The 25,353-nt window shown below is 34.2% G+C and overlaps 2 protein-coding genes across 2 annotated transcripts; one reads left to right on the forward strand and one right to left on the reverse strand.

Moving 5' to 3' along the window:
• Nucleotides 1-363: 363 nt before the first annotated feature.
• Nucleotides 364-2,812, forward strand: LOC142639165 (uncharacterized). Its single transcript, XM_075813283.1, has 3 exons — nucleotides 364-672; nucleotides 1,872-2,077; nucleotides 2,301-2,812. Exons 1-3 carry the CDS (start codon nucleotides 583-585, stop codon nucleotides 2,557-2,559), a joined length of 555 nt encoding a protein of 184 aa, XP_075669398.1. The 5' UTR covers nucleotides 364-582; the 3' UTR covers nucleotides 2,560-2,812.
• A 10,349-nt stretch (nucleotides 2,813-13,161) lies between these two features.
• Nucleotides 13,162-14,225, reverse strand: LOC142639580 (borneol dehydrogenase, mitochondrial-like). Its single transcript, XM_075813740.1, has 2 exons — nucleotides 14,148-14,225; nucleotides 13,162-13,933 (listed from the first exon to the last, which is right to left on the reverse strand). The coding sequence occupies exons 1-2, from the start codon at nucleotides 14,183-14,185 to the stop codon at nucleotides 13,162-13,164; spliced, it is 810 nt and encodes a 269-aa protein (XP_075669855.1). The 5' UTR covers nucleotides 14,186-14,225.
• Nucleotides 14,226-25,353: the final 11,128 nt, after the last annotated feature.

A 25,353-nucleotide genomic window follows, 5' to 3' on the forward strand; every position in this document is an offset into this window, starting at 1 on the left:
AATTTTTGTCATAACTTACCAAATAATAAGTTTTGAATAAAGGAGAAAAAATAGTGAGTTTATGTAGATTTTATTTTTGAAAGAGTTTCAACCTATGTCGTCTATTTGTGATGATAATTTTTTATTATCAAATTAAAACAAAAATTAATTTTTTATGTAAGTCAGAATTGAAAATCAGATCTCTTATAAAAATAAGGGGATTTTACTCTATGCTTTTACTATTCACAAATCACAAATGTGCAAAAAATAGGTATAAAATGATGCTAGTGCACGGTAAATAGATTGAACCTACTTTTGTCTTTGATGGGCATTTTGGGATTTTCAGTTCTGCAGGTTTAATGTCTACTTTCAGGCATTTGGTGTGAAGTTATTTTCTGTTAAAATAAAAAGAAAACACATTGGCTTCTTCTTGAACACTTGTCCAGTGAATATTTGTATATTAGAGATAGAAGCAGAGAAGGAGAGACTCAGAACCAGTTGAAAAAGTAAAAGAGCAAAGATCAGAGAGAGAGAGAGAGAGAGAGAGAGAGAGAGGTGGATCTGGTTCTAGTTGAGTTGTGGATTTGTTGAAGTTGCATATCCATGGCTTCCAAGTTGGTGTTGATTTCAGTCTTCATCTTGGACATCATTGCTTTTGGTTTGGCCATTGGTGCTGAGCAGAGAAGAAGCACTGTGAGTATTACTATTTTTTTTTCATTCATTTCACTGTCTTTGTCTGTCTTAGCTCAACTATTTTTTTGTTTACTTTTCTTGCTAACCCATTGCAGTCTCTTTTTTTTTTGGTGCCAAATTGGGCTGTGAATGCTTCATTGGTTTCTGGGTTTGTTGAATTTTGGTGACTTTCTTCATGGGTTCTTTTTGATTGCTAAGAAAATTACAAGATAATAAAGTTTTGAGTTTATACCCAAAAGAGAATAAATAAAAAATGGCATTGCAATCTTTTTTGGTGCCTAATGAAGTGAATGCTTCATTGGTATCTGGGTTTGTTGAATTTATGTAAGTGATTTTTCTCAATGGGAAAATGAATGGAAATGAGAATAAAAAAAGAAAATTTTGGTTGATTGAAGATTATTAAGTTAAACCTGGCCTGCTATAATTATTTTATTTGTTACATTTTGTTGATTCCTTATGGTAGATAATTCTAATGAGAATTGAATTGTCTGAGTTATTTTTGACTTTAAGATATTTAATACTGTTTTCCCAAAGTTCTATTTTCCTTTCCACAGTTTCTCAATAACAAACCGCAGGTTGTGATTTTCTTGGCTGTTTTCTTTAAAAAAAATTACAAGATCTGTTAATCCAAATGATGTTCTGAGTCTGAACATTTTATAGAAAATACTAAATCTCTCCTTGCACTCTCACACACAGACTCAAAACAATGAGACGAGAATTTTCCATTTTAGTAATAAAACAAACATGTTTTTTAGCCTAGAACTCTACCTCAATTGGCTTCTCCCCTTGTGAATAATAAATAAATAAAAAGAAGAAGAAGAACATGTTTTGGGGATTCTCTTAGAAAAAACTGAATTATGGTTTGGGAATATTAACTTGTTTGTGGTAGCCGGTAGGTGAATAATCTTTTTCAGAGTAGTTGGGACTTGATGTTTAACAACCATTTTAGTTAGTATTTAATGTTCTTATGGTTCTTCCACATGATGCTTATGTAAGTCATCTACCTGTCCAACAGATTTAATTCAAAGGTATGTATGAAATAAAAGGACACTGAAAGTACCTCCCCCAAATCAGAATTATAGGATCATAAGTTTTTCTGTTGCACTTGAAAATCGGTTTTGGTAAATGATATTGTTAATTTCAGCAGCTAAGTTGTCGGTTCCTAATCATATAATGAATAATAAAAAATTCCTTGGCAGGCCACAATTTATAAAGATAATGAACAAGACTATGATTACTGTGTTTATGACTCGGACATTGCAACGGGCTTGGGTGTGGGTGCACTTTTGTTCCTCTTGGCAAGTCAAGCCCTTATAATGGTGTCAAGCCAATGCTTCTGCTGTGGAAAGCCTTTGAGTCCTGGAGGTTCAAGAGCTTGGGCAGTTATTCTCTTCATTATCTGCTGGTATGTGCCCATACCAAATCAAACTTTTAATATAGGGTCTCAATAGACTTGACAATGTTCATAGGCACTATTAGCTGAATTGAGGATCATAATTACAGCAAAACTTAAATTGAAAACCCATATAAGTGTTTTATCAAGCAACTAGCAAATTAAACCAAATTAAACTTGTGCTTCTTGCACTGTATTACATTGATGGATTTATTTTATGAACTTTTCCTCTCAGGTTGTTTTTCTTGATTGCCGAGATTTGCTTGCTAGCGGGCTCAGTTAGAAATGCCTACCACACAAAGTACAGAGGAATAATAGGTGGAGATTCTTTCTCCTGCTCAACCTTGAGAAAGGGAGTTTTTGGGGCAGGGGCAGCATTCATTTTCTTCACTGCCATAGTCTCTGAGTTTTACTATGTTTGCTATTCCAAGGCCAGGGAAAGCTTCCAGCAATATGGTAGAGAGCCTGCTGTGGGTATGGGAACCTACAAATGAGCTTTGTTAAGGTCATCAGTTCATGTTCGTTACTGTGCAAAAAGATGTGACCGTGTGGACTCTTTGATTTGCTCAGTCCATTGCCTGTGTTTGAGTTTCATCTCATGTAGTAGGTGTTCAATTTAGTTGGATATAGCTTGTATTCTAAGTTGATTTTCACGATATTTTTTCCCCTTGCAACTACTGTGTATTTTTTGGACTGTCATATACATATATCAATAATAGAAAGCGATTGCTTGTGTTCATTTGTCAATGAGATTTTTAATGAAACATTAAACAGTTTAAATGCTGCATTGTAATTAAACAGTGTGAGATTCATTTGATCTCAATTAAAAGAAGAAATAGATTGTTTCATTCACTATTCAATAATACCCTTGTAGTGATCACAGATAAAAGCTACTTGGAGCATAAGTTAAATGAAGCAGGCAAATGATGAAACTAAAGAATGCCTTACATTTTGGTTAAAGACAGGGCCAAGATATCTGTACTTGAAAGGCAACATTCGAAGCTAGCTTTGGAAAAGTATAAAACATATCAATTAGCCTTTCAACAGGCATCAAAGCTGCTTTGAGCCTTTGAGGCCTCAAGGGTTTTACCCAATTCAAATTCAAACCGCTGCTCGGTTCACCTATTGAGTGCATAGTCTTAAATGATTTCTTTCATCTTTCTCTTCATGGGTCTTATTAACCTAAACGAGTTTCCCCACCATTTTAGACCAAAGAGTCATCCCTTGTTTCATTGAATTTCGCAGTTCCACCAGTTGCAGAGTTTATACAAAATATTACATAATTAGATTGTCAACAAAAGAGGGATATTCTCTACTGATGCCCCAACCCATCATGTCTAGCAACGCAGCTTGTTGTACAAAAGAGAGACAATGAGTAGACTATCTTATTCTATCTACTTGATCTTTACCCCTTTTATAGCGTTATACAAGTTGCTGCTGAACCATCCATTGTCTCTCTAGTAGGCTCCAGCAATCTAAAACAAGATAAGACATATCAACCAAAGCAAAAGAGTGAGAGGTTTGGAGATATGTTTCTAGATTAATAGATGTAATAAATCCAAGATCCCATGCCATTTGGAGCCATATCTAAAAGCCCAAAATGTTGCAATATTGTTTGAGGTTTAGCCGAATTAGCCATCCTGATTTGGCAATACACCCCTAGCCCATACTTTACCAGGATTATCTTGGGAGCTTCCATATGTGATTAAGAGTAATGAAAGGGAATTGAAGGGGATATGGTAGAGTATTGCTGTATTGGTTGAATGCAATCTTAGTTGATTGTGTTTTGGTAGCCCAATTTAGGATGACATTGATCTATAATAATAAAAGTCATTTCACTATACAAAACTAGGTAACTAAGTAGAGTTTTTTTAATAATGTAATTTAGTTTCCTCAAATATATTTAGATTTAAATTGAAATTGTCACTTGAAGTAACGATTTTAGTTAAAAACCAGTAGTGTGTGTATAAGAATAATTTTCCATAAATTTAACCATATAGTTGCATTGACTAATAAGTCACATGGTTGAATTTAATTGTGTTTAAGGAATGATAGCATTGTTTATATTATATTGGTCAGTGTAGCCAAATGGTTGAATTTAATTGGAAAACTTAAGATATAATACCTAGATATAGTCTATATCTAATATTTTCCCCTATTTCATTGTTATAGGCTCTTTTTGAATTATGCAATGATTGACAATTTCAGTCACACTATACCTTAGCTTTTCACTAAACTTATGCTACACTTCCAATTCACACATACGGTTGAGCTACAAGGTTACCCAAGAAAATAGCCAGGTGCTCAAAGAGCTATACCCTCATTTATCTTCTTCTTCTTCTTTTTTTTTTATTTTTTTTTTTTGTTTTTTTGAATCTCACACAGTACTTTCAGTTTTAGCCCATCTGCCATCAGTCATGCCGCCTGACCAACACATAAAATCTTTTGTTTTTGTTTTGAGAAAAATATGATTGCATAGTGCATTCAACTAGCAAAGTTAACCATTAATACTATCATGTATGTATGGGGGTATGTTAGTTCTTTTTTATTTCCGTGCAAAACATGCGTTCTGTATTATTTTTGTTGAAAACGATAAATTTGAAATTGATGATGTCTGATAAATGATGAGTGTCACTCGGGCCCAATTTTAAAACTGGGTTTTTTTTTTAATTGCATTATAGATATAATATTCTGTTTTACCTAATAAATAATATAGTAATAATTATGGAATTTGATCAGGACATGCAAAGGGAAGCCTTGCAAATTGCAATATAAATATTGTACAGGATCGTGGTTGAAATGATGCCATTGCCACCGTTTGCATTTAATTACTATATCTTTATCATTACTTTAAAGTCGCTTCAATGACTTTCATTTCTTGTTACTGATCACATTCACAGCTTGAAAATAAAGAAAAATGGGGCAAGTTTGTCCCTGCAGTCAAGTGTCAAACGTGGAAAATTTGCTTCAAATATTAATCTGACCTTAGAAGGTCAGACCAATAAAAGGGACAAACAAATAAAGCTTTAATTAGATTTCCATAGATTTGATTTTCAAAAAAAAAAAAAAAAAAAAAAAAAAAGATTTACATAGATTTCTTGAATATCTGCTAAGACTATGCCCATGGTTTGCAAGCTCATCACATGGATTTGGCCCTAGTGCATGTAGGAAATTTCCACGAATTCTTAAATCTGTGAGAAACAAAATATAGAGAAAAAACACACGCCAAAGAAAAATAATCACACGCACAAGATAGTATTTACGTGGTTCGACAATTTGCCTACGTCCACAAAGTTGCAAGAATTTCACTCTTATCAGGAAAAAATACAAAGTGCGGCTACAGTCTTTTTTTTTCTCTCTCAAAAACGACAACCACAAACCATAATCACAAAATAGCGTTTTCTACATCCTACACACAGGATTCACAATGGGCTACAAAACGGGCCAAAAATGTTTCCCTTCGGCTTGGGCCGACAGCTCCATAGACCAAGCCTCAGAAAATCTACCATTAAAAACCACGCAACATTATTCAGCTCGGGTCGGGTCGTCAACCGGATCAAACACAACTAGGCTTCACAAAACCCAACAGTGCACTCTCTAATCTCACCTTAGGAATCCTCAGCAATTATGAATATACCCCTTAAACCAAAATGGACAAAGCCAACCATGTCACACAACCATCGCAAGTAATCATAAATTGTCCAGGAACATTGGTGATCCTCTCCAAGACCTGATATTAGTTGGCAACCTCCAATACCTCACATCCACAAGACCCGATATTAGCTTTTCAGTCAATAAATAAGTTTGTTAATACATGCTACATCAACGGCAATCAAACGAATCCTTCAATGTTTAAAGTTCACTATTGATCATGGACTCTTGATTAAGCCTTCTAACAACATCCAACTCTATGCATTCACAGATGTAGATTGGGCTGGTTGTCCTAACGATCGTTGCTCTCAAAGTGGCCACTTTATCTACCTTGGTCTAAAACTTATTTCTTGAGACTCCAAAAAGTAAGTCACCATTTCAAAGTCTAGCTTTGAATCAGAATATCGTGGTATTGCCTATGTTACTGCTAAAGTCACACGGATACAATCTCTTCTTAAAGAACTCTAAGTTTCTCTTGGCAAGCCACCAATCTTGTGGTGTGACAATCTTGATGCTGCTCATCTCACTGCCAACCCCATATTGAAATCGATTTTCACTTTGTCCATGAGAAAGTAGCCAATAAGGACATTGATATTCCCTTCATCTCATTTTGGGATCAAATTGCTAACAACAGGACTAACCCTCTTGGCATAGCACGACACACATTTTTGCACTACAAGTTCACCACTGTTGGGCTTAAGGGGGCCTATCATAGCTCACATACTTAAGCTGTAATAGTAACCGTTCCTCAAATCTCTCCTCCATTCAAATCTGAATTTGAATATGCAATTACTCCTATAATCTCTTTCCCTAAAATCTCTCTATTCTGTAATTAAACACTCCTATAATTCCTCTTCTTGTGTAGCTATAAATTGATTTAAATTCTCTTATAAAGTAGAAGAAAGATAATACTAGAATTCAATTTTTACAATTTTTCTCCAAAGTTAATGCAGTGCAATGATTTTCTTAATATCTGCAATTTGTTTGACTGACGTCCAATGAACATCAGTTGGATGCTGCATGTATTGACAAAACTTTATTGACTGAAAAACTAATATCAAGTCTTGTATATGTGAGGTATTGAGGGGCGCCAACTGAGCTTTGATATAAGGTGACATCTTGGCGAGGATCACCAACGTTCTTGGACAACTTAAGATTGCTTGCCATGGGTGTGCGACATGGTTGGGCTTGGTCCATTTTTGTTTTGAGGGGTATATTCTTAATTGTTGAGGCTTTCGGAGGTGAGAACAAAGAGTGCACCAAGGTTCTACCAAGAGATTTTTATAAATGAAAAGAAAGAAAGAAAATTTAAGTCTAAACTAATTTAGTTTTCCCAGTCCTTGGTCAGTAGGTCCTCCTATAGTAGAGGGCGTTATCACCGACGGGGTTGCTTGGGCTGCTGGAGCCGTCTCCTCTTCACCTTGGCTCATTGGTGCTTTCGAAGTAGACGGGCTGGGCAGGTGTTTGGGCTTGGGGGTCGATGGAAATATGATAAAGATCCAGGTCAAGATAGGACGCCTTCACCTAACAGAAGTAGTCGTCAAACTCGTCCGCAAACGAGTTGTCGAGCTCCGCTAGAAGGGCGTCGGAGTCACGATACTCTTGTATTAAATCCTCCTTAGCCTGACGAAGCTGGTCTTTGGTGTCGGCAATTTCCTTTTCCCTATCCTCAAGGACCTTTTTCAACACCTATATCTGTTTCTCCAGCTCGCCCTGGAGCTGCTTGGATGTCTCAAGTTTTCTCTCCTGGACCGCCTTCCAAGCCCGCAACTCCTCCAGCTCCGTCATTGTCGCCTTTACTCGCGTCCTGACCCGTTCCAAGGCTGTCTCATAGGAAAGGCAATGGTCCATTAAACCCTTCATCATCACCAAGCCCTACAAAACCAACAAGGGGATTAAAAGGGAGACGGAGATAATTTTGATAAGCAAAAGGAAACAGAAGGAAACAAAAAACTTACCTGTATGGCGCTGAAGAGCCCCGTCTCCCCCTTCGCCTTCGTCGTACGATTACTTAAATCCTCATAATCTTCTCCCTTGATAATGGACGAAAGTTGTTCAAGAGCGTACTAGGAGTCCTCAAGGAGGAGGACAAGTGGCTTTGGGCCAACAGAGACCTAACCATTTATCAAACCCTTGCCCTTTCCCAGACCAAGAAGCATGATTGTCTCCTTAGCCTCAGCTTTTGCCTCGACAGTTGACTTGGCCACCTTAGGCTTTTTGGGGGGACAGTCAAACTTCCCCAACTATCTTTTCTTCGACGGAGGAATTTGGGGGACGGACTTAGAAGGTAAGTTTCCCTCCTGTTTTTTTCTGGCAGCAGCCTGCTGCTTTATGTAAGCCCTTCTTCAGCCTTCTTCCATTTCTATACCAATATGGATGGAAAGAAAGAGTTATGAAATTTGCAATATTAAAGAAAAATAAAGATTAAAGGAGACAGGCTTACGTCTACGGGCCTGATCGTTCTAGCGACGGGCAGCTTTGCTAGGTTTGGGACCGTCGCAATACCGGTGGAGTGTCTCCAAAGTGACGAGCTTAGCCCACGTCCTCTTCTTCAACTTGATTGCAAAAAAAATTTCAAGAAGCTCCATTGCTCCAAGGTCACTTGTGGACAGTCTCAAGCTGCAAAGAAAGGGACAGTTAAGAACAAAAACGGAGAATAAAAGATGAAATTTAAAAAGGATGAATTCTCACTAGATGGAGGTATTATGCCCCAAGTTTTGTCTACGGGCATAAACTCCTGATCATCAGGGTGACACATCCAGTTGTCACCCCGCATAAAGAAGTATCGGCTCTTCTAGTTCTTGTTGAAGTCTGGAGTATCGCACACCAGCCTAAGTACAGGCTTCCTTGGTAGGAAGTTGTACATACCTCTAGACTGAACAATCTCGGGTAGGCGGTAACAGTGGAAGAACTCCTCCACCATCATCTTTCGCGCCCCATCGCTCAAAACTCCATAAAGGACTTCAGTATCAAGGAAGACCCTCCAAGCATTTGGAAAGATCTGGGTGACGACAACTCCGAGGTACTGAAGAAGGCGATGGTGAAGAGCACTTAGTGGAAACCGAAGTCCAGCCTTAAACATTTTCTTATACACACCGACGTCTTTGACCCCGTCGTAGTAACATTTCTTAAACTTACGAGGTAGACGGATGGGTACGTTTGTAGGGATCTGGTACCTCTCCCTAAGGATTTCGAAATGTCTTTCCTTGATGGACGGACGAATTAAAATCATTCACCATCCACAATGGAAGGAGGATGGACTCCCTAAGGCCATCTGGACCTATGACAGACTGAACGGGAGGATCAACCTAGATGACGTTGGAACTATTCAAGTCACCACCTGAACCTCCTTCTAATCCGACCACGTCCACATCCTTATCCTCCTCCAAAGGAGAATTGGCAGACAAATCCCTTTCATCATACGATGTGCTGGGGTCGTCATGACCAGATGGGTACACTTCATTATAGCCCGCTCCTTCGTGGACCCACGATTGATCACTCGACGTCTCACTAGACATCTGTCGCCTACACGTGACGGGTGAACCCCTTAGACTCTCTACAGGTCTATGAAGACAGTGGGCTAACAACATTTAAGCTAAGAAACGAAATTAAAAAAAAGAGGCAATGGATGCTTACCAGTTGATGATTTGAAGGAGAGACAGACATAGTGTAGCTGATGGACGAAACTGGTGAATGGTCTCCGAGAAGCAACAGAAAAGGCAACGCTGAAATGAAAAGCGGATGGTAACGCTTTGGCTCTGAAAATTTATGAAAAATAAAAATGAGAAGGGCAGGCCACAGATATATATAGAAGGAACGGCACGGAAGAAAAAGGGACGCTTCGATACGAGCAATTAACCAATAGAAACATGTCACGTGCCCCTACTGCATTAAATGCACCAGGCTAGCCTGTCTAATCAAAACACATTTCCTAAAAGGTTGTGTCAAATTGTCACTCTACGGGTCCGTCTAAGAAACATGGCGACGGACCCATAAAGTGAAGGGGCAGCTGAAGAGGATAAAATTAACATGGATGGTCAGATTTAACAAAAACAACCTTGGACGGCTACACTAGGGTGACAGACGAAGAGAGGAGGTAATACGACACACATAGTAAGTGGACGAAATAACCTTGTTGGACAAACAGGGAAGTAGACGGATGCGAAGTGGACAGTGGCAATGTCACATGATGCCCACGTGATTTAATTGGTCCTCAAGGAATTTCGAAATGAAATAACTTGTGCTCCACAATTAACCCTAGTCAACAGAATTTTTGTATGAAGAGGACCCCGTAAAATACGTGCATTTATAATGACCTTTTCTACAAGGAAATATTCCCCTTCGCCAAGGAACCAAGGTCGGCTCTCCACTATTGTGAAACCCAAAACTCTCAAAAACCCAGGTACGCATAATTCACCCCAGCTCTGGTACTCTAGAATTGTGACAGTTTTCTGACTTAACTTTCAGAGAGTATTTGGCTGGTACCACATCGGTACTCTTTTGAGATCTTCTTTTTTAGTGTTGTGCAGGTGTTGTTTTGGGCACGTGAGGACTGTGTAGCTTACTGACGATTTTCGGCATTATCACTTGCCATGGGTGTGTGACATGGTTGGGCTTGGTCCATTTTTGTTTTAAGGGATATATTCTTAATTGTTGAGGCTTTTCTGAGGTGAGAACAAAAAGTGCACCCTAGATTAAAACACACAAAATTTTGATTAAATTACATTTTATCTTTTTCTTAAAATAAAAATTCTAAATTACATTGCATATTTTATTATTTTTTTCAAATATATATCATTAATATAAAAATTTTAGAGTGCATAACAATGATGAGCTACAAATAATTCTAGAATTCAATTTTTACAATTTTTCTCCAAAGTTAATGCAATGCAATGATATTCTTAATATCTACACCTGCATGTATTGATAAAACTTTATTGACTGAAAAACTAACATCAAGTCATGTATATGTGAGGTATTGAGGGGCGCCAACTAAGCTTTGATATAAGGTGACATCTTGGCGAGGATCACCAACGTTCTTGGACAACTTAAGATTGCTTGCCATGGGTGTGCGACATGGTTGGGCTTGGTCCATTTTTGTTTTGAGGGGTATATTCTTAGTTGTTGATGCTTTCTGAGGTGAGAACAAAGAGTGCACCAAGGTCAAATCCCACTGTCTAGATTAAAACACAAAATTTTGATTAAATTACATTTTATCTTTTTCTTAAAATAAAAATTCTAAATTACATTGCATATTTTATTATTTTTTTCGAATATATATCATTAATATAAAAATTTTAGAGTGCATAACAATGATGAGCTACAAATAATATATTAAAGTAAGAGCTCAACCATGAACTCTTGTATATTGAACATATACTGCAGTTTTAGTTGATGAGATACACTGGCCATAATTTTTTTTTCTTTTTCTTTTTTTTTAATTTTTAAGATGAAAAGATATTTTGAAGTCATAAACTCATATATGGGCCAATGAAAGAAAATTAGGTGAAAACATTAATTCAATTTATTCTTGACAATGCATCATGTCTTTAATTTACGAAGTATCTCACTAGAGGTAGGCAATCGTAGCCAATTTGAGTACAAAAGTAGACAATAAGGAAAATTACAACATTGCATTGATCGCTTTCTCTGTTTCAATCATTATCCATTGGTTTATCAAATTAAATTTCTATTGAATTATTGAATAAATAGGGCGACCCTGTAACCTAACCTAAGACTTATTTGAAGGACTTGGAGTTTTCTCTCTAGTCTGTTTGCCCCTGTTCCTGCTCCATTTGGTTTGCTAATTAACAAGGCAAATACGAGAACAAGAAAAACTCTAATCTATACAGCAAACCGGTCATGCTTTTTTTAACACTTGAACTTAATTTTGGTATGTTCCCTTTTGGAATCACAATCCTCATGATACAGACTTTATTTTTGGGCTTCCTATCCTTTAAATTAATCATCATTATTGTTACCATATTCTAGTGAGAACACAGATTGTAGTTTGCTTCTCCATTACTTGAGAAGCTGATCTTCAAGTAATGCCATGGTATATGGTGGAAAGGTGAAAAAGAAATCGTCTGCAACTAGTGGAACCGAGAAATTCAATGAAACAGTGGCTGACTATTTGGTCTAAAATGGTGGGGGTGAAACTGTTTAGGTTAATTAGACCCATGAAGTGGAAGAGGAAAGAAATCATTTAAGACTATGCAATAGAAATAAATAATAGGACTTGAAGTTGCTTCAATAGGTGAACTGAGCAAAGGTTTGAATTTAATATGGGTATAACCCTCGGGGCCTCAAAGGCTCAAAGCAGCTTTGAAGCCTCTTGAAAGGCTAATTGATATGTTTCATACTTTTCCCAGAGCTAGCTTCGAATGTTACCTCTCCATTCAAGTACATATATCTTGCCCTAGTGTTTAACCAAAATTTTAGGAATTTTTTTAGTTTCATAATCTACCTGTTTCATTTAACTTATGCCCTAAGCAGCTTTTATCTGTGATCACTACAAGAGTACTATTGAGTATTGAATAGTGAATGGAACAACCTATTTCTTCTTCTAACAACAATAATGCACTCGCAGCTCTTAAATTCTTGTGGGATTTTGTGCAATCATGGTTTCTGATGAGGTCTACATAATTAATAGATTTTAACTACAGGGAAGAGATTCAACAAAACTTTTTTTTTATGGTGTTTAGTTTCTTGCTATTGGCGTTAATTGATTAGTTGTTAATGCAACGATATTCTCAAAAGTTAATACAATGATATTCTTAATATTTACAATTTGTTGTTTCGCAATGCACAAGGCTATATATAACTTCACAAGCAAGGCTTAGGTACACTACTTAGGTATTGTTCCTTAGGTTTCTCTTTTAAGATCCTGCCATGTGGATTTTTTCTTATGGGATAAAAATGTATTTTTTAGTTAAGTAGCCACTTGGCTGAATCTTAAGAGTAGAATTTAAAAAATAATACCTAAGGTATTGTACCTAAGTTTTGTCCTAACTTCACATAAATTGTCTCGCCCAAAACACAATCACAAGAGTAAAAAATGAATTCCCTAGTCAGAAGTCACAATGTTATTTGCAAATTCAACATTCACTAGCTAGGAAGCCATCCCACTTTGCTATATTTTCCTTGCCAAAGGCAATTGAAGTTCGATTTTCTTGGTTGTGGGATAGAAATCTTCACATAAACCTAGACAAGTAGGTAACACTTTAAAATCCTTCATTGAAAAAATTGAAATAAAGAAATACAAATGATTTACTATATTAAATAAAGGAAGAGCCTATGAACATCAGCATAGTGCTTGTAAAGAGGTTAATTTTATATAAAGTCTTTCTACAAGCACTGAATAATACATGGGAAATTTATTATAGTCTCACAAACATTCATTTTTGGTGAAATTTTCGTTGCATTTAGACTTCCCATTTTATTCTTTATTGTGTATACATACAAAAGCCTGAATTCACAACGTTAAAGCCTCCGTCTATAACAAGATTATGTCCACTCACATATTTTGAGTCATCACTTGCAAGAAAGAGTGCAGAGTCAGCCACATCCTCTGGCTTGAGAAAGTTACCCTTGAGGTTGGAATAAAGACGAGAAGCTCCATCCTCATCCAAATTCATTCCATCCTTTGCCATTTGTGTAAGAACAACGTAGGGTGACACATTGTTCACACGGATGCCAAAATGTCCAAGCTCCACTGCTGTATTTTTCATTAATCCATCCATAGCATGTTTTGAGCTTGTGTAGGCATGCGGTCCAACTGCTCCTATGATTGAGCATACGCTAGCAGTATTGATTATACTGCCTTTGCGAGTCGGGATCATCACACGGGCTGCATGTTTGGTACCAAGGAAAGCACCTACCACATTGATTCTAAGCACATGCTCAAAATCAGCCTGGGTGTTGTCAAGGATGTTGTATTTGACTTCTCCACTAATACCAGCATTGTTATACATAATGTCTAGCTTGCCGTACGTGGAAATAGCATGGTTAACAGCGTTTTCTACGTCAGTTTCCTTGGAGACATCACAATGGACGAAGGTTGTGGATCGAGGATTTAGTTCTTTGCATATAGAGTGACCCAATTCATCTTGGATGTCTGCGATTATAACTTTAGCTCCATGTTTAGAGAATAGTCTTGCAGTGGATGCACCAATGCCACTAGCCCCACCTGTAATTAGTGCTACTTTTCCTTCTAGCCTGTCACATTTTTACATGATATTATCTCTCACTTTTATTATTAGTCAACAATTTGGATATGACATGTGAGTTTGTAAAAGTTTTGTAAAATTTGTATTATCCCTAACATTATTGATACAAAAATTATTTAGTTGGAGAGATGACTTTTTTCACAAAATATTTTTCTTTAACAAATTAAACATATAGTGGCAAGGTAACAAATAAATTTTAATACCTTCTTGCTTCCGGTGGGAGTACTGAGAAACTTCCCATGGTCGATGGAGTTAGAATGTGTTGGAAAAATGAAAATGAAACCCAAAGACTATCACTAAATCTCTTTGTGATCTCTCCTCTAATGCAAGATGTAACGAACTTATATAGAGGCAATGTCAGACCCCTGCATTCCCAAAGTGTGATATAATAAATGTTTGTTTACTTCAAACAGCATTGCTTCCCACAAGAATCAATTCACATCAATTTTGACTAATTTGGACCATTTATTTGACTTATTATATCAAGGTTTGCATCATTGTTATTGCGAGGGACTAAATTTAGTTCCAGCTTTTCATAATTATCTACACAGTCAAGCACATTTACTATCTTTTGCTCGATTGGATATGTTTGTATCAAAACATTTCTCTTAGTATCTGTCATACCCCTATATAAGGGGGGCAATTTTTATTCATATCCATGAACCCATCCATTATCCACCTAATTTATATAAGTTTTGACTCAACCCATTTGAATATTTGGGTTAAATAGGTAAAGACTCATTAGTTGATTTAATCTATTAATATATAACCGAAGTCTTTGACTTAACCTTTAACTTTTTTTTAGAGCTCCCATGTTTTTACACATTAGCATTATATATATAATTTATTAGTTTTTTGACATTATGTAGGCCCAAAGGAAATTCAGCTACTAAGTAGTATTATATAAATCTCTTAAAACGTAAACCTAAACCTGAACATAAGGAGTAAGGCAACGCAGAAAGCAAACATCAAAGTGACGGGAAAAACTCCTTCAATCCAACATGGCCTTTTCTCCATGTAATTTTCTTTTGTTAATCATTGTTTTCCAGATTCATGGTGATGGGGTTGGCCTCTCTTTACAAAGATACTGATTTTTGTGATTATGTGAAAAGGACTTTGGGTGTTCTAAATAACTGTGATCAATTGTTTAGCGCTTGAGTTTGAAAATTTTTATATTTTGTTTGTTTTGCTTGCCTTCTATTTCGTAAACACTTCCTGCCAAAATCGGTTTTGTATTTTTCGATGACTTCTTTGGGTTGCCTTTTCAATGGATCTATTGAGTCGACTCATAATCTCAATGATTTTCTATAGATTATGTTATCTTGCCGTGTTTTCTTTTCTTTTATAGCATGCAACTTATCCAAATTTGGGCAATAAGACCTATTTCTTTGGTGTTTATGACAGTGAAGTCAATACCATACCGGCCAGTATGTACCATACCGGTACGTATACCGATATCGAAACGATAACGTTTCGTACTAGTTTAAAAACCGGCCGTACCGGCCAATTTCGGGCAATACCGACTGGTACCGAGCGTACTAGCTAGTACAGAAAAAAGCTTCTTTTTTCTGTTTTGTAATTTTTCAATTTTTGTAAGGGCATAATGTTAACTTATTTACATTAACTTATTAGTATTACTTGTTTTCTTAGTATACAATGAACAATTAAGCTTTCTATTTTTTATATTGTGTTTTTTTTTTTTAATTGATGCTAAAGTCTAAAATTATGAATAATTTGTTCTGAATTGAGATAATGTTTTATGATAAACTTTTATATTTATTATAATATTAGTGAAATATTATATGCTTATAAACATGGTTCTAGAGATTTTGTGTGTGTGTGTGTGTGTGTGTGTGTGGGTATATAATATATATATATATATATATATATATATATATATATATATATATATATATATAAAATAGCGGTAAACCCGAAACGGTACACCGGTATTGACCGGTACCCGAAATATATCGTATCGCTGGCCAAACCGGTACAACCTCCGGTACGGTATTGACTTCCTTGGTTTATGATGGTCATGGAAGTTAGCATATGACTTTTATTTATTTTTCCATATTTTCCTCCTATCTCATTACAAATTTCTTCCAATTAAAGTTCCTTTTCAAATTGAAGTTTCTGTCCTTTTTTTGCTGGTGTTGGCATCTTTTGGGGAATTAATACATTCTTTTGGGCGATATTTAGATTTGCTTAGGATTCTTAATTCATTTGCTTAGGAATCTAGATTCATATATGGTGTCTTGGTTGGCTATGTTGAAACACTAAAATTGTTTGGATTCAATAGTAGTTAGGAAAAATTGAGAAAATAAATTCATAAAGTGCCAAATTGTAGGAAGAGTAGTAGCACTCACAAAAGGCACTTTTTTTTTTTTTTTTTTTTGAGAAACAAACACACACACACACTAGGGAGAGGGAAAGAATTCTAATACAAAGGCACACCACAGCTTCACTCAAAAAAAACTTGACACTACAAATAAAAAATTTATGGCAACGCCACCAATTAATTTAATTCACAAATTTCACTTTTTCGACCTTATACTTATTTTTTGAGAATAACCTTATATTTATTGAAACTTAATGCAATATATGATATTTAAAATTGTTATATATCAAATATATGCATATTATTACTAAAATATATGTACAAGCTATTTCTATTAGTTAAGGTTTCTTATTCGTATATAAACAAATACTATAATACGTGTGGGGAGTAAAAAGACCCAAGTGGGTATATGGGCCTTTGGGCTGTAGCAAGGAGGGCCGACCTGCTCTTAAGCTAAGAATCTGTTAGTACTGCGAATCAGTCCATACGCCGAGGGTCCGAGGACACATCCGAGGGTAAGTTTCTCCTTGGATAGACCCAGGAGAACTCGAAGCTTCACTATGAAGGTCAAGGCAATATTCCGGAAAGACTGTTGGTTAAAGGGGGGAAACCCTGAACCTTCGAGGTACACCGATGCTAGAAAAATACCAAAAGAAAAGGCTGCCACCTCCACATTAAAGACTCTGCACCTACCTCCCTGGCCGCATTAATGGGGAAGTGACCCCTAAACAGTAGAACTGAAACTTCTGGTCACTATTCAAAGGCACTAAGAAAAGAAATATCTAGGGGGGAGGGGGTTGGAGCAACACGTAGATAAAGCATCAGGAAATAAGTATTTAAGGGGGATGAACGCCAAAGAAAGGGGGGGTCCAAGAAACAAAAGAAATAAAAGAAGAATTGTAACCTTTAAGAAAGAAAGAGAAATAATACAGAAGTAGTCCTCGGCTCACGTCCGAGGAGGTCTATTTGCAATTATTGTTTATTATTTACAAGTGTTTGTAACTTTTAGCCTGTTATCAAGTTCTCAGTACTTCTAATCTAGATTTCAAGCCCACACTCTACAAATTTCATTGTTTAGGGCTCATTGGGCCTGAGCCCGTGATTGTCTTTGGGTCTAAGTGCAATTGTGCACCTACAATACGTATGATACATATACCTATAATTGTTACAATATAGGGCTTGAGGAAGAGAATTAGACATATTATTCAAGGTTTCCCAACTTGGATTCCAACAATTAGGCATGACTATTCCTTATTTAGGTTTCATAAAGAAAAATAGGGTGAGTTGTTTATCACGCACGCATGAGGAAGAGAATCGGATCATGACGACATTAGAGGCACTTCTTTTTTTCTTTTTTTAATCAAAGGCTAATTTGAATTAAGGAAACCTTTACTTCGTTCTTTCCAATAGGAATTCCATGCACCAAATCCTAAAAGTATTTGGCTTGAAATAATACGTATTTGACAATTTATGATACATATTCTCCTTGCAAAAATTATTACATATTCTAAAGTTTGGTGGAAACTAGAAAATATGCATATGTAGATGTGGCTCATGTCAGGGCCGGCCTTCTACTAGGCCAATTAGGTAATTGCCTATGGCCCCCAAGTGGAAGAGAGGCCCCAAAATTTTAGAAAAGAAGGGGTAGTAGGAGAAAAAAATTTGGTTTCAAATGAATAAAAAAAAATCCGGCACATCCTTTTGACCAAAAAAACAAAATTTCTGTTATACCCGGTTAAACATTGGTAGCACCAAAAAAAAATGGTTCAAATAAAATCAATTGTCCCAAAAATAACATCATTATCCTCTAGATAAACCAAAATTCAACAAAATAAACTACAAATCCGGTCTAAGAAATTAACCACAAAACAAACAAATAAAAAATCTCAAATCCCTAAAATTTTTACCTTTCTTTTACTCATTCTAGCTCTGCTTTTTTCTCTCAACTCTTGCTCTCCACCTCTCTCATTCTTTCTCTCCACTCCCACTATCAGGGCCGGCCCTAGACCAAGCTTACTCCCATCTCCTTTTTTTTTTTTTTTTTTTTTTTTTTTTTTTTTTTTTTCGCAGCTGTGTTTGGGTTTTGACTTTTGACTTTGGAGGTACTTGAATTTCTGATTTTCTACCTTTCTCTACTCTTCTTTAGATTTGTTAAAGACTTAAGTTTTCTTTGGGTAGTGGGCTAGATTTGTAAAGCCTAGGTTTTTTATTATTATTATTTTTTTTTTTTTTTTTGGTTATAAGTATAATAGGATTTGCTTTATGTTTTTTGTGGGTGGCATCTTGGCATGCATCTTCTTGGCTGGGCTGGGGTGCTGGGCTTGTACAGTGTTGTGTTTAATTTTTTTTTTTTTTATAATCTTGCGTTTAGATATATATATATTAGCTATTGGTAATATAATGAATAAATCTTTATTTATGTAGGTTGAGATTGCTAAAAACTTGTTATTATTCGGTGAAACTACAACAATACTTTTTATATAAATCAGGTTTCATTTTTCATTTGTTCTACACTTGAAAGTTATTTTTTATTTTAGTCTTTATAAATATATTGTTTGTTTAGAAATTTCTACTAGAAAATATGCATCTGTATATGAAAAACTTAAAAAAAGAAAAAATAAATTTAATTGAGTCTCAAAAAGGATCTATGGATAAATTTGTTATTAGTAATAAATAAAATATAACACAAAATTTAGATGAAAATATCACAAATGAGAAAGAAATTCACCAAAAAAAGTTAGAAGATAATGAAATGATACAATTGTAAGATAACAATGATGTTCAATTTTACAATATAACAAATCTTGATAATGAACTTCAAAAGAATTTAGAAGAAAATGAAAATAATAATGAAAGATTAAATAAAATATTAAGTGGATTAACTATATTATCGATTGAAAATGAGATGTTAGAAGAACTTGAATACAAAATTTTAATTAGTCAATTTGCATCTCAAAAGGCAAGAAAATAGATTTTAAATGAAATATATTATAATATAGAAATATTAAATAAAGATTAATTTAATTAATATATAAGTATAAAAAAATGCCCCATTTTAGTTCTCACCTTAGGCCCCAAAATGTTTAGGGCCGGCCCTAGCTCATGTATGTTTCTTTTTGAATTTTGAAAATATGTCATGTCTTTCTTTTTATTGTGAATGTAATTTTTGCAAAGCTATAAGGACTATCCTTTTGAAAGTAACTCATCTTTCTCTTATATTTCTCTATTGTGTGTATGTATGTGTGTGTGTGTGTATATATCATATTATTCTTTTTTGTTTCAATAATTTCTAAGCTTAAAATATTCTAAATCTTTAAATTTTTTGACCTTTCAGAAGTTTAAACTTTTAAATTTTAGGATTATTTTTTCAATATCTAAAACTATTTGACAAATTTCAACAACTATAGAGTATAACTAGGGATTATTTTTTTGAGGGTAGCCCATCTTTCTTTTATGTATTTCCATTGTGTGAATATATATATTTTTGTTTTGTCTCACTATTTTCTAGGCTCTAGATCTTATAGATTTTTTTTTTTTAATTCATTGTAACACTGAACAAAGTGAAAATATTTAACATTTGCTAACCATCCGTGCATTGCATGGGTTAGAGACTAATTATATGGGTTTTAATGGATAAATCCACTAATTCCCATTAAAACCAATTCTAAAATCTAAAATTTGAATGAACAACATAAGATCTAAATTTCTAAAAAATGACCAAAATACCTCTCAAAACCTAAAAAATTACCAAAATACCATTAAAACCTATAAAATGACCAAAATACCCCCGAAACCTAAAATTACCAAAATACCTCCTAAAATTGAAATGACCGAAATACCCCTTGAAACCTATAAAATGACCAAAATACCCTCCCGAAACCTAAAAAATGACCAAAATACCCACCGAAACATAAAAATGACCAAAATACCCCTAAAACCTAAAAATTATCAAAATACCCCCTAAATTTAAAAATGGCCGAAATACCCCTGAAACCTATAAAATGACAAAAAAACCCCCCAAAATCTAAAAAATGACCAAATACCCCCCAAACCAAAGAAAGACCAAAATACTCCCGAAACCTAAAAATTACCAAAATACCCCCTAAAACTAAAAAATGATCGAAATACCTCCAAAACCTAAAAAATGAGTAAAATACATTGAAACCTAAAAAATTACCGAAACCTAAAAATTACCAAAATATCTCTGAAACCTAGAAACCTAAAAATCTAAAAATGACCGATATACCCCTAAAACCTAAAAAATGATAGAAATGCCCTCGTAACCTAAAAAATGATCGAAATACCCTTAAAATCTAAAAAATGACCAAAATAACCCTGAAACCTAAAAATGACTGAAATTCCCTCAAAACCTATAAAATGACCGAAATACTCTTAGAACCTTTAATTTGTCGAAGATACCCTTGAAACATCCAAAATACCCCAAACCTCTATTTTAGTAATTTTAGATATTTCAAGTGTATTTTGGTCATCTTATAGGTTTAGGGATATTTTGGTCATTCTAAAGGTTTCAAGGATATTTTGCTCGTTTTAATTATTTTGAGGGGTATTTTGGTTGTTTTAGAGGTTCAGGGCTATTTTTGGTCATTTTACAGGCTTTGAGGTATTTTTGGTAATTTTTGAGTTTTTAGGTTATTTTTAGTCATTTTAGAGGTTTTGGGTGTATTTTGGTCATTTTAAAGGTTTAGGGCTATTTTGGTCATTTTAATGCTTAGGTTTAGGGTGTATTTTTATCATTTTATAGGTTTTAGGGGGCATTTTTGTCATTTTATAGGTTTCTAGGGTGTTTCAATAATTTTTTGGGTTTTAAGAGTATTTTGGTAGTTTTAAAGTTTTGGGGTATTTTAGTCATGTTTTAGGTTCAGGGAGTATTTTGGTCATTTTAGAGGTTTCATGGGTATTTTGCTAATTTTAGAGATTTTTGGGGATATTTTGGTCATTTTAGTGGTTTTTGAGCATATTTTTGGAAGTGTAGGAGTATTTTAGTCATTTTGGGTATTTAAGGGTATTTTGGTAATTTTTGAAGTCAAGAGGGTATTCAAGTAGTTTAGAGATATTGGGTCATATTGGGTTAAATAGGTAGGTTACTAATTAAATGGGTGGTGTGGGTAAGGGTAATTGATTTATATATAAACGGGTCGTAAATGGATAAATGAGGTAATTATTCACCCAATCCATTTATGACCCAACCTACCCATTTGCCACCCCTATCCCAAGTTACCCACAAAAAGAGTATAAAGTAAAAAGTCAGTGCTGAAACATGGATCAAAATTATAGTTTCGATAGTAGTGAAAAAAAATGGTAAGTTCTAATGGAACAAACTAGCAATCCCTAGCTATAGAAAAATATAAATAATCTTTCTCCTAATGATAAAAAAATAAATATTCATCCTAATCCAAATATATATATATATATAGATTTTTTTTTTTTTTTTTTTGAGAAAAAGGTGGGTGCATAGTGCATTCAACTAGCACAGCTAACCATTTAATACTAGCATGTAAGGGGGTATGTTATTTTCTTTCTTATTTCCGAGCAAAACATGTATTGTGTATTATTTTTGTTGAAAACGATAAATTTTAAATTGATGATGTCTGATAATTACCACTCGGGCCCCAATTTTAAAACTGGGTATTTTTAATTGCATTATAGATATAATATTCTGTTTTTTTTACCTAATAAATAAAATAATAATTATGGAATTTGATCAGGACATACAAAGGAAAACCTTGCAAATCGCAATATAAATATTGTACAGGATCGTAGTTGAAATGATGCCACCGTTTGCATTTAATTATATCTTTATCATTTCTTTAAAGTCGCTTCAATGACTTTCATTTCTTGTTTGTAATCATCACAGCTTGAAAATAAAAGAAAAATGGGGCAAGTTTGTCCCTGCAGTCAAGTGTCAAACGTGGAAATTTTGCTTCAAATATTAATCTGACCTTAGAAGGTTAGACCAATAAAAGGGACAATCAAATAAAGCTTTAATTAGATTTCCATAGATTTGATTTTCAAAAAAAGAAAAAGAAAAAGAAAAAAATGATTTCCATAGATTTCTTGAATATCTGCTAAGACTATGCCCATGGTTTGCAAGCTCAGCACACAATTGTTTTTTTTTTTTTTTAATTATTTTTTGTTCGGTTTTGCCTACAACTAAAGGAAAAACCTAGTATTTAAGAGGCCCATATTCCTCAGACTTTCGGTCTCTGCAAAGGCCCAAATTACAAATAACTTTGATTGAAGACAAACTTCTCTGCCTGCAGTCTCTGCATAGGCCCAAAACACACCCACTTGTGAAGGCCAACATCACTAGCAAACACAAATTAAGGACACTAATTAAAGGATGTTTGGTAATGTTGTTCTAGTAATGTTATTTGTATTTTTTGAAAATATGTATAAATGAAAAAGTGTGTAAAAATACGTGTAATATTGTTAAAAATTAAAAAATGTTGTTCAAAATCACATACCAAACGGCCCTAATTATCTAACTTCACATCAAAAGTATGTGCCAAATGACTCAATTAGCAAAACATTTTAATATGGAATAAGAAATTTGAGATTGAATCTTGAAGAGGGTCAGAGGGAGTACAATGGACTTCTAGTTTTAAAAAAATCAATACCAGAAACCAAAAACATATAAGAAAGATGTTAAGCTATATGTCTAATGGTAGATGTTAAAGACTGAACATCGATATGACTTACATTTACAGCTAAATCCATGATATTTTAGAATATAGTCCAGAATCTGTTCCCATTTTGGGAACTTCCAATCATAAAACAATGCTTTCTTGAACAAGTACTAAGGATTAGCCCAAACAAATTAGAAGGCAACACTTTTTCTTCAATGGGCCCCATGGCACATTTAGTAATCCACTTCCAAAAACAGATGTGACAACAGTGGCACTATAATAATTTATATGTTGGATTTTATCGGGGAAATTTTTGAGTAATTCCTTTTCTTGTGAATTAACCAATCTTTAAATTGGTGCTCATTTTCTTCTAGCCATTGCCCTTCACTAAGCATATCTTCCATTAGAATGGTGTCCAACTCCAAGCTTGAGAAGGTTTGCTGATAATGAAATGGAGGGACTCAGCATATGTTTTTACACTATGTCGGTTCTAGTGCACTATGTCGGTTCCAATGCATTATATCAAAACCAACATAATTCAAATACATGTCCAATTTTTACCACATATTTGTATCGTGTGGACTCCACTTAACTAAAACACTGATACCAAACCTCTAGATAAATTTTGGTTTATACAAGACATTTGATTTGACTAATTGGATATAAGCCACTGGACTAGCTATGTATGGAAAGTAATATAGCTTCCCTACATTAATGTAGGATAGAAACAGTTTGGCTGAACTAGTTTATCGCTAAAGCCTATGCTTAGTATGGGATCCACACACCTATAAGTCTTACAGTGTTTCACAATTGCTTGTCATATAGAGACTTTCACAATAAGATCTCAACAACCAATGTCCAATAACAAAAGAACAAGAGACACATAATGAGTAACTAGTTCTGTTTAACTCAAATCAAAATATAAATTCTAGACAGTAAAGCTTATTTTATTTAGAAGATAAATATAGTAAAAAAAATATAATAATATCTTAAACTTTACTCAAAATATAAATCCTAAACAGTAAAGTTTATTTTATTTAACAGATAGATAAATAAGGTAAAAAATAAATAAAAATATACTATTTCTTAAAACTTTACTCAATTGAAAGTTGAAACAGGAAATGATACTAAAAAAAGAAACAAAACCTTCATACCTATAGTGATCAAAATATATATGCCCATCTTGTGATATGATATCTACAAGTTAAGTGCCAAAGCAATTGACATCACAAAACAAAGACAATTCACTATTCTCGTGATGCTGGCAGCAAATCAGAACCGTACCAAACTACTTTTTTCACAAAATTGAGACTGTACCAATCTTGGCCTAAATTGTCGTTGATACTTGATTTGATTGCTATAATTGTACTGGGCATTGAAAGTCTCAAGTTGAGAAAAGTTCTGTAGCATACTCTTTTTTTTTTTTAACTCATGGGATAACTCATAAAGCTGCCAATTTCTAAAGATTGATAGTATCACATACCAGATCCTCTACCTCCAAAAAAATATCATCTGCATTATTATTATTATTATTATTATGTGCTAACTGCTAATAACATGACTGCTTCAATAGAATAGGGGATGTATGGAGTATGTGGACTCTCTTATCAATTTGACGCTTTCTGATGGAATCTTTTTGATGATGGGTGGATGGTGAAACTAACCGCTTATTATTTTACGTTATTTTTTGAAAAATACCAGATTATAATTTATGTTTATATAAGATGAGATAAAAATGGTAGGTCTATAATTTTATCACTTTAATTTATCATGTAAATAAGTTGTGGTAAAAATTGTGATAAAAATTATGGTCTTAATATTACTCTTATTTTATTGTATTAAAGCTACCCTTTTTTAGCCAAACCAAAATCAGTTCTTGTCCATAAGAAATAACTTCAATTAGTATTTGTTTAGGTATCTCATATATTACGGTTGATTGCATAATATTTTTTTATCAAAGATATATTTTTTTTGACTTATTATGCTCAATGTGTGACAGAAAACTAAAAATTAGTTTGTTTTTAAAAACTTAAGTTTTTTTTTTTTATTAAGACCGAAAAAAACCTAAAAGCTAAAAGTTTTTGGCAAACAAACACTTGAATGTCTGTTTGGCCCAAAAAAAATTTGCTTAAACTTTTTGTTTCAGCTTTTTTATATAATAAAAATTATCTTTTTTTTGAATATACGCTAGCTTGTAGCTTTTTTTGTTATACATTTTACATAAAAGCTACCACAAATTTTTTTTTTTTTTAACAAACACTACGTAAATAAGTTATCATCTTACCAAAAATTACAGGATTCCAAAACGAAATGCATTTTCCTATTCACTTTATAAATGTAGTTTTGCATTTGGAAGGAACTTAGGCTGGAGAATGTAGATATTTCTAAATACTCATGTACTACAACTTTTGAAGGCCATAT

This window comes from Castanea sativa, chromosome 6, assembly GCF_040712315.1.
Source record: "Castanea sativa cultivar Marrone di Chiusa Pesio chromosome 6, ASM4071231v1".
Classification (NCBI taxonomy): Eukaryota; Viridiplantae; Streptophyta; class Magnoliopsida; order Fagales; family Fagaceae; genus Castanea; species Castanea sativa.